This window comes from Dipodomys ordii, unplaced genomic scaffold, assembly GCF_000151885.1.
Source record: "Dipodomys ordii isolate 6190 unplaced genomic scaffold, Dord_2.0 Scaffold93, whole genome shotgun sequence".
Taxonomy (NCBI): Eukaryota; Metazoa; Chordata; class Mammalia; order Rodentia; family Heteromyidae; genus Dipodomys; species Dipodomys ordii.
The window spans coordinates 9590063-9602907 of NW_012267309.1; the positions used below are offsets into that span (position 1 = coordinate 9590063).

General features: G+C 35.1%; 1 protein-coding gene across 1 annotated transcript in view; it reads right to left on the minus strand.

Moving 5' to 3' along the window:
• Positions 1 to 844: 844 nt before the first annotated feature.
• Positions 845 to 12845, minus strand: part of LOC105993200 (multiple PDZ domain protein-like) — a gene marked incomplete at its 5' end in the record, with an annotated part of 73957 nt that continues 61956 nt past the window's right edge. Inside the window, 8 exons of the mRNA XM_013026379.1 lie at positions 845 to 2194; positions 5276 to 5399; positions 6299 to 6411; positions 6983 to 7087; positions 8430 to 8552; positions 9460 to 9503; positions 10375 to 10465; positions 10828 to 10942. Of these exons, the coding sequence (XP_012881833.1) occupies positions 2048 to 2194; positions 5276 to 5399; positions 6299 to 6411; positions 6983 to 7087; positions 8430 to 8552; positions 9460 to 9503; positions 10375 to 10465; positions 10828 to 10942 (862 nt within the window). The remainder of the gene's footprint in view (positions 2195 to 5275; positions 5400 to 6298; positions 6412 to 6982; positions 7088 to 8429; positions 8553 to 9459; positions 9504 to 10374; positions 10466 to 10827; positions 10943 to 12845) is intronic.

Below are 12845 nucleotides of genomic sequence, written 5' to 3' on the forward strand. Positions count from 1 at the left end.
CACAAATGGTACATTCTGTGATTCCAGGTACACATGAATTTTAGGAGACCACTATTAAACAAGGATGGCTACTTATTGGGGCATTCTCATATATAGTGAAACCTTAGTTGGTTGACTTTCCCCCAAATAATATTGATGGAATCTCATATATATGAATATATTAACATAAATATATCATATATTCATATATGCCACATATTCATATACATATATCCTATATTCACATACATCTATCACATATTTATATGTATATATCATGTATATGTATTTGTGCCATATATGTGGAGTGATAACGTTAATTTGATTGGTTGACTTCCTTCAAGCAGTATTGAGATTGTCATATATATGAATATGTCACATATATAATCACATTCATATATATCACATATATTCACATTTATGTATACAGGATACATCACATATATGGTAACTTTGATAAGTATCACATATGAATACATTAATATGTATTATATACTATGATAGAGATTCATATCTGTTCATATGGGGAGTGATATACTTATGCTTTTTCCATCTGATTTACCTTAGCTCCTTACCAGCCTCAGAATGATTTGATTATTAATGCATTAATAGCAACACAGAAAAATATACCATGTGTCTCCTACAATATAATCTTCCATTATTTTACAGGAGGTGTCTAAATCTTTGCTATTAGAAAACTCTGTGGAAGGGAAAAAATTGAGCTTTTTCGAATAACCCCAAATTCTTCTAATTTCATCTATGGTTAGATACGATGAAAAGCAATTTTAAACAAAAAACATTGAACAATATTATAAAGCTTTTCCCCAAGCAAAAATGGAAGGAATAAAAAAGGCTCCAATTTGTGTGCACTGAAACTTATTTATTGACTTTAATTCTGCATTTATACAAAAATGCTGTAATAAAATATCTGTACACTACTTCTGTTACAAATATAGATAATATTTAAAGCAACTTTATATATTCTAATGTAGGAGTTTCACGCTCTAAAATGGGAATGAACACATGATAATATCTTGCCAGTTGTCTCAGTAAACAGCTCCATCTGTCTCTCTTAGTCTTAAACTATTGTATTATAAACGTTAATATAAAGCAATCAAATGAAGTTATGTTAATTCCGTTCATTTTTCTATCAACTCACTAATCACATACAACCAAAGTAATAACTAACACATTGTTTTTTCATCTGTCATTAAGATCAATACTAATTGAAAAACAATTACACAACATATGAACACATTTTCAGGGTTATCTCAGTTGTTAACATCAGCACTCCAAGATCTTGGCTCCCAAGTTCCTCCATGTTTAGCATTCTTACTTTCTAGAAAACCCATTGTCAACATGGAGTAGCATCTTCATTTACTTACAGCAGTATGAAAATACTTTATAACAGGTTAAAAAACAAAAATAAACATCCACTTGTAAATTAAATATTTTTTTCTAGACAAAATTAGGAAAAGTTCATATATTCACCAGTCCTTCAATCATAGAAACTAATTTTAGCAGAAAACAAGTGTGTCAGAAGTAGGGAGAAGTAATTTTTTGTAACAGGCAATACTTAAAGCTGATAAAAGGGCATTTGAATTTTTGAATATGATTTTTAAAGTTTGCAGTAGGGAAGATAGTTGGATTGGCAAATTGAGGCATTTTTATAAAACTACCCAACATTTTCCCCATTGTTTTCATTTCTCATCCTAATAGCCACTTCTCTTAGCTAGCTTTAGAATTACCTTTTCTTTCTACTACCAAGATGAGCACACAATAATTTCTGTACATGTAAATACAAAGCAGTAGCTTTAATGTAAAACCTATGCAACAATTCCTTTCTTTGAGCTTAGCTTTACAGGAAGCAAGGCGAAAAGAAAAATGACTGAGTTATCAGTGGAGTAACTATTTCCATACTTGGAAAACAACTTTATTATTTTTTTTCCTCTACTATTTTGAAGGCCCATGACTAGAGCATAAGAAATATCATCCCCAAGACCAGCACCAGTCCCCTTACAGTGGGAGGTGACAGAGGTGTTGGATTGGTTCAGTTCTGGTAGTCAATTCAGGAAAGTACCATCAATGTAACAGTGCCCTTTGTCCGTTTAAGGATGGCCACAGCTTCTTCATGGGTTACCCCTTCTAGACTCTGCCCATTGACAGCAATGATCTGATCACCTCTTTTTAGACGGCCATCTTCAGAGGCTGCTCCCTGCAATTATAAAGCAGACTTGTATGTAGAATTACAGCTACACTTAACACACACACACACACACACACACACGCACACACACACAAAAAATATATATGTAAATTGCTTTCATGCATATATAACATTCTGGTACTCCATAGCTACTAAGCAATAATGAACATGCATAAAGGAAGCCTTACTTTTGTTTGTTTATTTATTTATTATTTTGGTGCCAGTACTGGAACTTGAACTCGGGGCCTGGGTGTTGTCCCTTAGCTTTTGCATTTGAGGTTGGTGCTTCTACCATTTGAGCTACAGCTCCACTTTCAGCTTTTTGCTGGTTATTGGAGGCAAAAGTCTAATAGACCCTGCTTCCTGGGTTGGTTTCAAACCACAATCTTCAATCTCAGCCTCTTAAGTAAATAGAATTACAGGGAGCTGCCTGTGCCTGGCTCCTAAATGGTTTTAAGCAGAGATTTCGATTTGGGAGATAATTAAGCAGTGAGCATATTAGCTGGATTGGGGGGGATTAAAACATTAGTTGGTAGAAACTCAAATTAATACAGAATATTTAAGAATTTCCTAACAGAAATGATTTCATAGCATCCAGATTTTCTACCTTGTAAAGAAGACTTACAGAAAGACAAATGATTAAGTATGAACAAAAGCAGTTTCCTAAGACAAAGCATGAGGGTTACAACCCTCAAAGGTTTACAGAAACATGAAGCCATGGTGAATGTCAACCAGGCCAGGATAAGACACAAGAGATGACTTTCAAACCCAAAACTGGGGCTGGAGGTGTAGCTCTAAGCAAAGTGAATACCCAAACCAGTTACTGCGTATTTCTATGGACACGAAGACTAAACAGACTTTACTCTCTTAAGGCATACTTACAGAAGATAATTATGCAATTAAATATAGGATTAAGAATACAGAAAAATTAATGAGTAGTCTATAATAATGCAATTCCTAAAATATGTTCTAACTACCATTCCTTAAATAAACTGTTCCTAGGCTGAGGAAAAGAACTGCTTGACTCTTACTACCGGCAAATGCTGCTTGCATTTTTGACATTCCAATAGCTTGTTAAAATTTTCATAAATTAAGCCTACAGCCAGCTTGATTTAAACATTAACACTTTAAATTGGTTGAAAACAGAACTATTTTTTTCCAGGATAATAGAATGAAACTTCTACTGATTAAAAAATTCAAATTATTGATTTGTTTGTACAGTACTGTTTTGAATCGTTAACCAGGTTTGACATAAAGTGTTGGGTTTTTGTTGTTGTTGTTGCTGTTGTTTTTTGCCAATCTCTGGGGCTTGACCTCTGGGCCTGGACTCTGTCCCAGAGCTTTTTTTGCTCAAGGCTAGTGCTCTATCATTTGAGCCACAGCACCACTTCCAGCTTTTTTGAGTAGTTTATTGGAAATAAGAGTCTAACAGACTTTCTTGCTTAGGCTGGCTTTGAACTGTGGTCCTCAGCTCTCAGCCTATTGAGTGACTAGGATTACAAGCATGAGCCACTAGTACCTGGCTAAGTTTGTTTTCTGATACTACAAAATTCTGAGATTTTAGATTTTCTTCTGTAGGAAATATTGTTCAATTTTGTAGCTCCTAAAATACATGTCAGCAGCATATTATTTACATGGGTTGAGATTATTTTAGTAACATCTTTAGTGTTATTATAACTTTATTCTAAACATTTTTTAAACATTCTAAACATTCTTATGATGGATTAAGTTACTATATAACTAGATGATTATAAGTATATATAAATGTTTATTTTAGCATGAAATCTCTTGAAAATAGCTGATAGATTATAGAGCTTTTGGATACTATATTTATTAGTATTTTTCTCCTATATCCAATGAAATGAAACTTGTAAAATAAATGTTCTGCATTTTATGTATTTGTATATTTTTAAAATTTTTCTATTATGTTTAAGTGGTTGTACAAAGAAGTTCCCATTCTACAAAGTGACAACATTGTCACCCATCGCTCCTAACCACCCCTTCTCTCACTTTTCTTTTCAATTGAAATTAGTTGATTACATAAATTTCACATATTTCACAGTATTGTGGAATAGTGATAGTTAAAGTCACAAACACATTTTAACCTTCACAAGGCAAATTGTCTTTATCATGGTCCATAACGTTTGTGAATTCTATGAGCTTTGACAACACAATTATTTCTTCCATATCAGGTGATATTTACATTTTTTTCCCTTTTGCTTAGTGCAAGCTGTTCCCTCTTTCCTTCTCATTCCTCCCTTCCCATCACTGTCTTTGGGTTGTTTAGTTCATTTTCATCTATGTCCAGTGCAGCTGATGGGCCCCTTTGTTGTATGTTTTCCTGTTTATTTATGTCTATCTGTATATATACATGTATTAACTATGTAGTTATGTATGTGTATATATATGTTTTTTTTTTTACTTCTTGTACCATACCAAGGTCTTGTTAGGCAGGTTCTCTACCAATGAACATGCCACAGGCCCTTTTTGAACCTGTTATTTTTATTTTCTTGTCCAAGCTGGCCTGGACTACAATCCACATTTCTCACTGTAGCTGAGATGCACACTACCAATACCCAGATTACTATGCTGAAATATAGTAAACTTATTCTTTCCAGCCTGTGAGAGCCTTGAATGACCATCTTTCTGATCTCAGCCTCTGAGTAGCTAGGATTATAGGCGTGAGCCACAATGTCCAGCTTCTCTTGACTACTTCATACTCACAGAAAATGTAGAAGAAACAAAATGCTATTGTTTTACAATGTACGTATTTTAAAAGTTCTATTTTCCAAAAGACAATCATGTACAACTTGTTAACAAAATGAAAGAACAGATTTTACTATTTCAGTTCATTAATACTTTTATACACATTGCTAGAAGTGTCTATGGAGCTTCAATTTGAGTCTATTTTCTTTTAAACATAACTAAACCTCAAACTGGACATAAATATTCAATGACTTGATCCTGTAGGGAGTTTAGAAAGCAAAAGATCAACTGGCATTACATCAGGCATAAACTAACAAGCCAGCTGCTGACCACTGTTAATGAATGTTTAACAGGGAAGATAATGGTTAAAATTTGCAAGCTCACCTTTGCAAACACAGTTTTAACATAAATGGGTAAGTCTCCATGAGGGCTGCCATATCCTCCTACTATGCTGAAGCCTAAGCCATCTGGTCCACGGTCTAGGCTAATAGATTTACACTGCGGAGGTCTAGAAGAAAGGGTAGGTAAAAAGAGTTTTGGAAATCAAAGTATATTATAATCCCATATATGTATATATTTACATATACTCACACCTATATGCACACATATAAATGAACCTGTGAATTGCACAGTATCTGACATCTCCCTAGAGCTAGCAGACATCTCTACATTACTGCTAAGGAGTATATTATGGGTAATTGGGTGCTGCTTAAATTGTCAGTATTTGAAATTTACATAATCTAATATGATCTTATTTGGTAATTGCATTACTCATTTTTAGTTGCCTTAAACTAACATACAGCATATTTCTCATGGCCCAGAAAGATCTTTCTTTACCCAGTTTATTTAAAGAGGGCTAAAGTTCAGAAGACTATAACAAAAAAAGTCATAAATGCAAGCATCCCAAGGTCAGAGAGAAAAATCAATGGCAAGCATAGTAAAAGCTTCATCAAATTATAAAATTCTGATATGCTTCTCTTCCTATTTTCTAATGCTTTTTATACTCAGGGTTGTTATCCATATAATGAATACTTCCAATCAAAAGGATAACATTTTATTAAATGAATAATTTAATTACAATGCTGGGAAAAATTAAAGTATGAATGTGAGTTATTCTATGTCACACAGGGTGGTGTGAGGGTAAAATGTACTCTCTAAAAACCAGAGCTGTGAATGTGGGAAGGAGAGTAGAATACGAAAAAGCCTATCTGCATATACCTATGTATTTTGGATTAACTAAATCCATGTTATGGTTATCAGACAGTTACAAGCTCTTGGCTTTTATATTTCATACCTCATCTCCTATTGTTTTACCTTTATATGCGTGCTAGAATGCAACTGTCAGTCAGGAAGATGTGACTCAGAAATAATAGATGATAATATACTGATCATAAAATCTGAGCTCACCCTAAATCATCCTGAAATATACTGCTTGACGTGAGTCCAGTGAAAGAAAGACTTGAATTGACAGGCTCCTGCTGATGCCCTGTGACCACGCTCACATCGCCTCCAGCAACCACCTGCACACAGAGAAAGGGTAAAGGAAAAACCTCATGTGCATATGGCTAGGGCGGTACCAGCCATTCTCTCGAAAACAGTATTTGAACTAAGATGTGTGTTTACCTGTCTACTTAATACCAGGAATGATTAAAATATAACTTTTGAGAAAGAAATTTCACAAGCTTCAGAGGGTGTGTAACTGTGCAGACAGTAAACATATTTTAATCCAATTCTACAGGGTTCTTAGATGGATTTAAAACATGGTCTCATGTGCAATTACTTTTTTTTAAAGATCTTTAATTATAAGCTACTCATTCACAATCTTTACAATTGCAGCAATTAATCATTCACTGCTAAGGCCTATGTTTCTCCCCTTTAGACATAAAAATGTATGAAACAGTAAATACATCAGGATAAAAATGTTACTGAACATGTATCATACATATTTTTGTAGCTCTAATCATTTATGCTCAAGAAATCTATTCAATAAATAATAGCAGGAGACTGAATATGTTTCACTGCTTGAAGATCAAAGCTCATGTATCCTCAAGTAACCTGTATTCTGAACAGTGCTTGGGATTAAAACTGTACCTGTACTTCAATGGAGCCTGAGGCATTTTTCAGTAAACTCACTGCTTGAGTGTGAGTCATTCCTTCTGTGGATGTCCCACATATAGTGACAATCCGATCACCAACCTGTAAGAGAGAGAGATAGAGAGAAAGAAATAGGCATCTGCTAACTCAGAGTGGGACTCTGACACCAGAAAGGCATTTCCTTCTCTACTGCTCACAACACATTTCAACTGCCACCAGCAACTCCGAAGACCAAGAAATCTAAGGGAGAGCCACAAAAAAGAAGTGGTGTATAAAAGATTTCTAGTTTTCAGGATGGGAGAGAGTAAAATTATCTTCCAGTCTCTCCTAGGTAAGTTACCATTTTCTATTAAAATAATAAAATATCAGTGTCATTTGGAAAGCAGAATTTACCTGCATATTGTCACTATAATTGTTAGATGTGACCATAAGTTAGGGGCTGGCAAGTTAAGATACGTAGGTAAAATCTGGCCTACTGCCTTCTTTGGTTAATAGAAGCCTGCTTGGAAGACAGCTGTGTTTATTTGTCTATTTCACAAGTCAAAGCTGAGCAGTTGCAACAGACCAACAGAGTATATGGTTGTCCCATGGAGCCCAACAGTCACTATCTGTCCTTACAGAAAAGTGTGTTGACCCCTGTGGCATGTGTTCAATCAGTTTTTAAGAGTCAGCCATAAATTTAGAAATCAAAAGACACTGACTCATATTCAACCTATACAACATTTAAAGTAAAATAGTCATGTTTGGAGACCTCACTTGAGGTAGAAGGCTGTGGGGATTCTACTTTAAGAAGACTGGGTAGTTTAAAACAATGCGTATATGACTGAAGCTGGGCAGTTAGCATGAGTTCCATCGTATTACTCCAGCTCCGTGGAATCTCTCTGCCTTGAAGCCAGTTTTGAGTAGTTTTACAAGATTCGAAGTCATGTTTACATTAAACTTCGGCAGCATTTGTAGTCAAATGAAAATAAATGATACTTTTCAACTTAATAAAGTCAGAATTTAAGCCAATGAAAAAGTTTCACTTCATCGAGTTGTCTGAAATACTTTATTTTCATTAAACTGGTTTCACAGATTTTTTTTCAATTTCAGACTTGTATATAATTACATTTTAATTAGAATAACCTTCTGTATCACTTTCTCTTTCCCTACTCCCCTAGTGGCTCCAATGAATTTTAAGCATATAACAAAAATATACTGAATCAATTACAAACTTCCTCATTTCATTTACTTTCAAATTTGCATTAAACACCGTTTTCTCTTCTTTTTTCTTAATATTCTTTATCTTTTACTTAAAGCAAGTCCTGGTGTGTCTTAATTAGCTGACATAAAAAGAGATATTCAAATTTGAAACTGCCTTGCAGCAAGTTTTCCAGAGTGAAAGGGTTTAGAAAACCAAGTTCACTCCATTTGTTAGGCTACCATGATTATTGGTAAAACTTACTCTGAGCTTTTGCGTCTGAGCTGCCACACCATTTGGGTGCATCATTGCAATAAATATTGGAACATCCCCTAGAGGGCTGCCCACTCCTCCAGCAATGCTGATCCCCAGTGAATCAGTAGGCCCCTGCATGAAAAACATAGATTTTGGTCAAAGTGCTATTTTTAACTGACATTTTATTTACTCTTTGGCACAATAATCCATCATCCATTCTGATCTTCTAGATGGGAGAGTAGAAAATGCAGCTAAAAACACCCTAATTTATAAAAGAATTTTTTTTATTTGACACAAGTTATTTGTATGATTTAGGAAGGTAAATATCTGTTCAGGAAGCAAAAACAATCAGGACACAAGAAAAAGCAATCATACTGTGGGGCTGATGAAAAGAAAATGAACTTGTGAAGTGAGAAAGACCCCATGTTTGAGAATCAGAGAAGCCTGTGCTCAAATCCAGAAGCTCCACTTACAAATATCCACTCTTCCCCATCAGCTACTGTTTCTCCTTTATAAAACAGGTAAAAGAGCACCTGAGAGAGCTGCCGTGAGCTGATCAGTGCATCATAATGTGCAGTCTCTGGAAGATTGCTCAGGACACAGTAAAGGCTCAATAATTCATAGCCTCTTTCAGTTTCCCCCTTGTACATGGCTTTCGTGGAATTGTTTGAGAAGAACTGGAAAATGCATGTTGAAGTCAAAGCTTATTGACCAATATGAGATGTGAAAGGAAAGGGAATTAGTTCAAGTGCATTTAATATTATTTTTGGTAATATATAATATACATTATATAAATCACTGAATGTATGTATAATATATACATTCCCTGTGTATATATGTTTTATATATCTATATCTATATATCTATATCTGTGAGCTTTCAAATGTGGTATTATGCCTAGGAAATTCAGCAAAGATTACATTGTACAATTTCCACAGTATATACTCGGCATGTGAAGTTTTTCAGATGAGTACTATAAAACAGTAAGATTGTTAATAGGAAAATACAAAACAAGATGTCATGGAAGATACCAGCTTACCTTTTTAATTTCAACTGTTCTTAATCCCTGTATTTCAGATGCTGCTGTAAAGGCAAAGAAGATAAAATATAATTATGAAAGCATTTTTTATCATTAAAATTTTAGTAAATACATGGAGGTAGATGGGATTAAACATATACCATCTTCTGTTTTTATTTTTAAAAGGAAGAATTGTTACCAACAATACACATGATTAGATCTCTGTCACGTACTTGTCCAGGTGTACAGGCCGTATCATTTCTTCTCATTTTAAGCATTGATTATATAACTTTATAATCCACTTAGAATGAGTCAAGGACAGAATGTGCTCTGAATGGAAAGATATGGGTGCAGCTGAGAGGAATAAAGTCATGGATGCATTGAAACAACCCATAGATTTCAGTGCCTAAATTTCTGCAATATTAGTCACACTGCAAACACTGCCATATGGTTAGCTTCTTCTATTTGAACATCTCTAAACCTATGCAACTAAGCTAAAACACCTTCTGCATCTTGGTTTCATGTAATTAAAACACAAGAGGATGCATTCATTTTCTCAAATTTTCAACTAATGGCATTTTTTGATTTACTGGCAATTACACTAAACAAAGAAAAGTAATAAAATAAATCAATTTGCTTGGTAAGAAAAATATGACAGAAACTTGATGATAATGTTTACAAGTATAGATTGCTCAGATTTTTGGTGAATACAAGCTTTTAACCTAGTATATTAGGACATGGAGAAGAGTGTGTGTGTTTTGGAGGAATCGTGTGTGTGTGTGTGTGTGTGTGTGTGTGTGTGTGTGTCGTGTGTGTGTGTGTGTGTGTGTGTGTGTGTGTGTATTTTGGAGGAATCCTGTTGACAGCCAAAATTCAGACAAGTAAGGCATACTGAAAATACTGAAGCAATCTTGAAAAATAGTATAGCAAGCTTACATGCATTCTTCTTTGAGCTACTTTCTGGTGTCTCTGATGTACTTATTCCAGGCAGAGGAACAGTGAAAGATGACAGGCTGCCTTCACTCACCTACAAACATAAAATTCTTTCAGAAAAGTTGGGAGATAATTCCCCCCTAAGTATCATTTATATCTGAATCCAATTGTATTATTGTGTCTAGACAGAAACACTGCTTCACAACAGTGGCACTGGATAATTTGAAGTCCAATTTAAGTTTACTTGTCACTGGTTTTGTTTTTCTTGTTAAGGAACAATTTTTCCAATGTCATAAGTAAATTAAAACTAAATGAAGTTTAGGGACTTTTCACAATTTCATTCAAGCGAATCTCTAACTTTAAACAAATCATGTAAATATTAAAACATAGAAACTTCAGAATTAGGTAACAAGAAACAAATGGTGTTAATGAAACAAGTTAATAATAGCTACTCACCTGGCTACTTTGAGAAGGCCTCCTCTCTGAATGAAATGGGCCAGCTTTCATTCTACCAACTTCCAGGGTCACTGTGCCTAAGGAACACTGTGGAGTGGTTGTTTTACAGAAATGTCTGAATAAAATTCATAATCACCTTTAAGAAAACATTCAACTCTTTGAGTCTGAGCTATTATTTGTGTAAGTCTGTGCCAAGCACTGTCCCTTGTTTTCTTCACTGAAATCTGGTGCTCTACTACTTTAGCCACAGCTCCACTTCTGGAATTTTGGTAGTCAGTTGGAGATAAGAGCTTCATGGATTTGTCTGCCTGGCTTGGCTTTCAGCCATGATTCTCATCTTAGCCTTCTGAGTAGCTAGGAATAGGCTAAGCTTTTTAAGGCATCTTTCTTTTGGAATTTCTGTAGTAAAGGATACCTTTGATCCTTTGTGGAAAATGGCTTTCTAAAGAACTTTAAAAGTAATAATAAGCAATCTCTGTGTCTGTATGAGTATCTCAATAATTTCTAGAGATTATTTCTACCAAGGTAAAGAGAAATTGAGAATGGAACAATCTGTTATGAAATGCACTTAGAAAGGCTGAAAGAACTGAATAACTCAGGGTTTAAAAATAAATAAAAACAATAAAAGCACCATCACAATTTGTTTTGTCTTTATTAGATGATGTACTTGGATAACTGGGCAAAGCCTCTGTTGCCATATTGTAGCTTGGCAAACTTCTACACGGTAGTTAAATATTGCTAAATATACAAAATAATATCAGTACAATTTCACTAAAATCCTTTACCACAGGTAGGCAAGAAATTCCATGTAGCCAAAAACTGAAAGTAGCATGGTGCAGTACTTGAGATCTTGAGCTTTTACAGTCAGACTCACTTGTTTAAATTTAGTCTATGATTTACTAATTGGGTAACATACATTTGTTATTCTTAATATTTTCAAATGTAAGCAATAAGCCAGGTGCCGGTAGCTCATGCCTGTAATCCTAACTAAAGCCAGCCTGGGCAGGGAAGTCTGTGAGACTCTTATCTCCAATAAACCACCAGAAAACCGGAAGTGTTGCTGTGGCTCAAGCAGTAGAGCGCTTGCCTTGAGCTGAAGAGAGCGCAGGGACAGCGCTCAAGCCCAGAGTTCAAGCCCCACGACTGACAAAAAACAAAAAAATGTAAGCAATATAGGATGCTGTGATATGTAAATATTATTATGCAGGGCAGAGTAATAGTAAGATAAACATCAGGCTCTCGCATTACTAAGCTGATCTAATAGAGGGAAGTACTGTACATCTAAAGAGAAGTATAGTATTGAACTGTGTTGCACATGAAACAAATTCTAAAGGCCAATACTCGACTGATATGGGATTTTGTTTTGTTGGTTCCTGGTATTAGTGGCCCTAAACCTAAACTCTTCTTGGACCTGGCCATGTTTTCAATTTTTATAAGAGAGAGGCTAACCAGTCCACATATTAATTACTCACCACTGATTGTTTTCATGTGGTTACAACTCATTGCTTTTAATGTTCTAAGGGGAAAAGAACCATGTAAGGTAATATTACCAGGATAAAAGTCATTCACTATTATCAAAACTATTAAAATGAAATGAAGTATAGAAATGGAGGATAATTGCTACAATGGCCTCATAATTGTGACAAAATTTTAAGATTTTATTTTATGTAGCAGTTTGACACAGTAAATGAAAGTTTTTGTCACATCTTCCCCAATGATAATCTATTTTTTTCATATTAGTACTTGTTCTGAACATCATTCTAAGCAGCTACATGTTTGTCAGGCCACATTAAAATATACACCAAAGGGCTGGGAAGGTGGCTCAGTAGTAGAGCGCTTGCCTTGCATGCATGAGGCCCTGGGTTCGATTCCTCAGCACCACATAAGCAGAAAATTTTTTTTAAAAAGCCAGAAGTGGTGCTATGGCTCAAGTGGTTGAGCGCTAGCCTTGAGCTGAAGAGCTGAGAGCCAGCGCCCAGGCCCAGAGTTCAGGCCCCACGACCGGACCTCACCCCCCA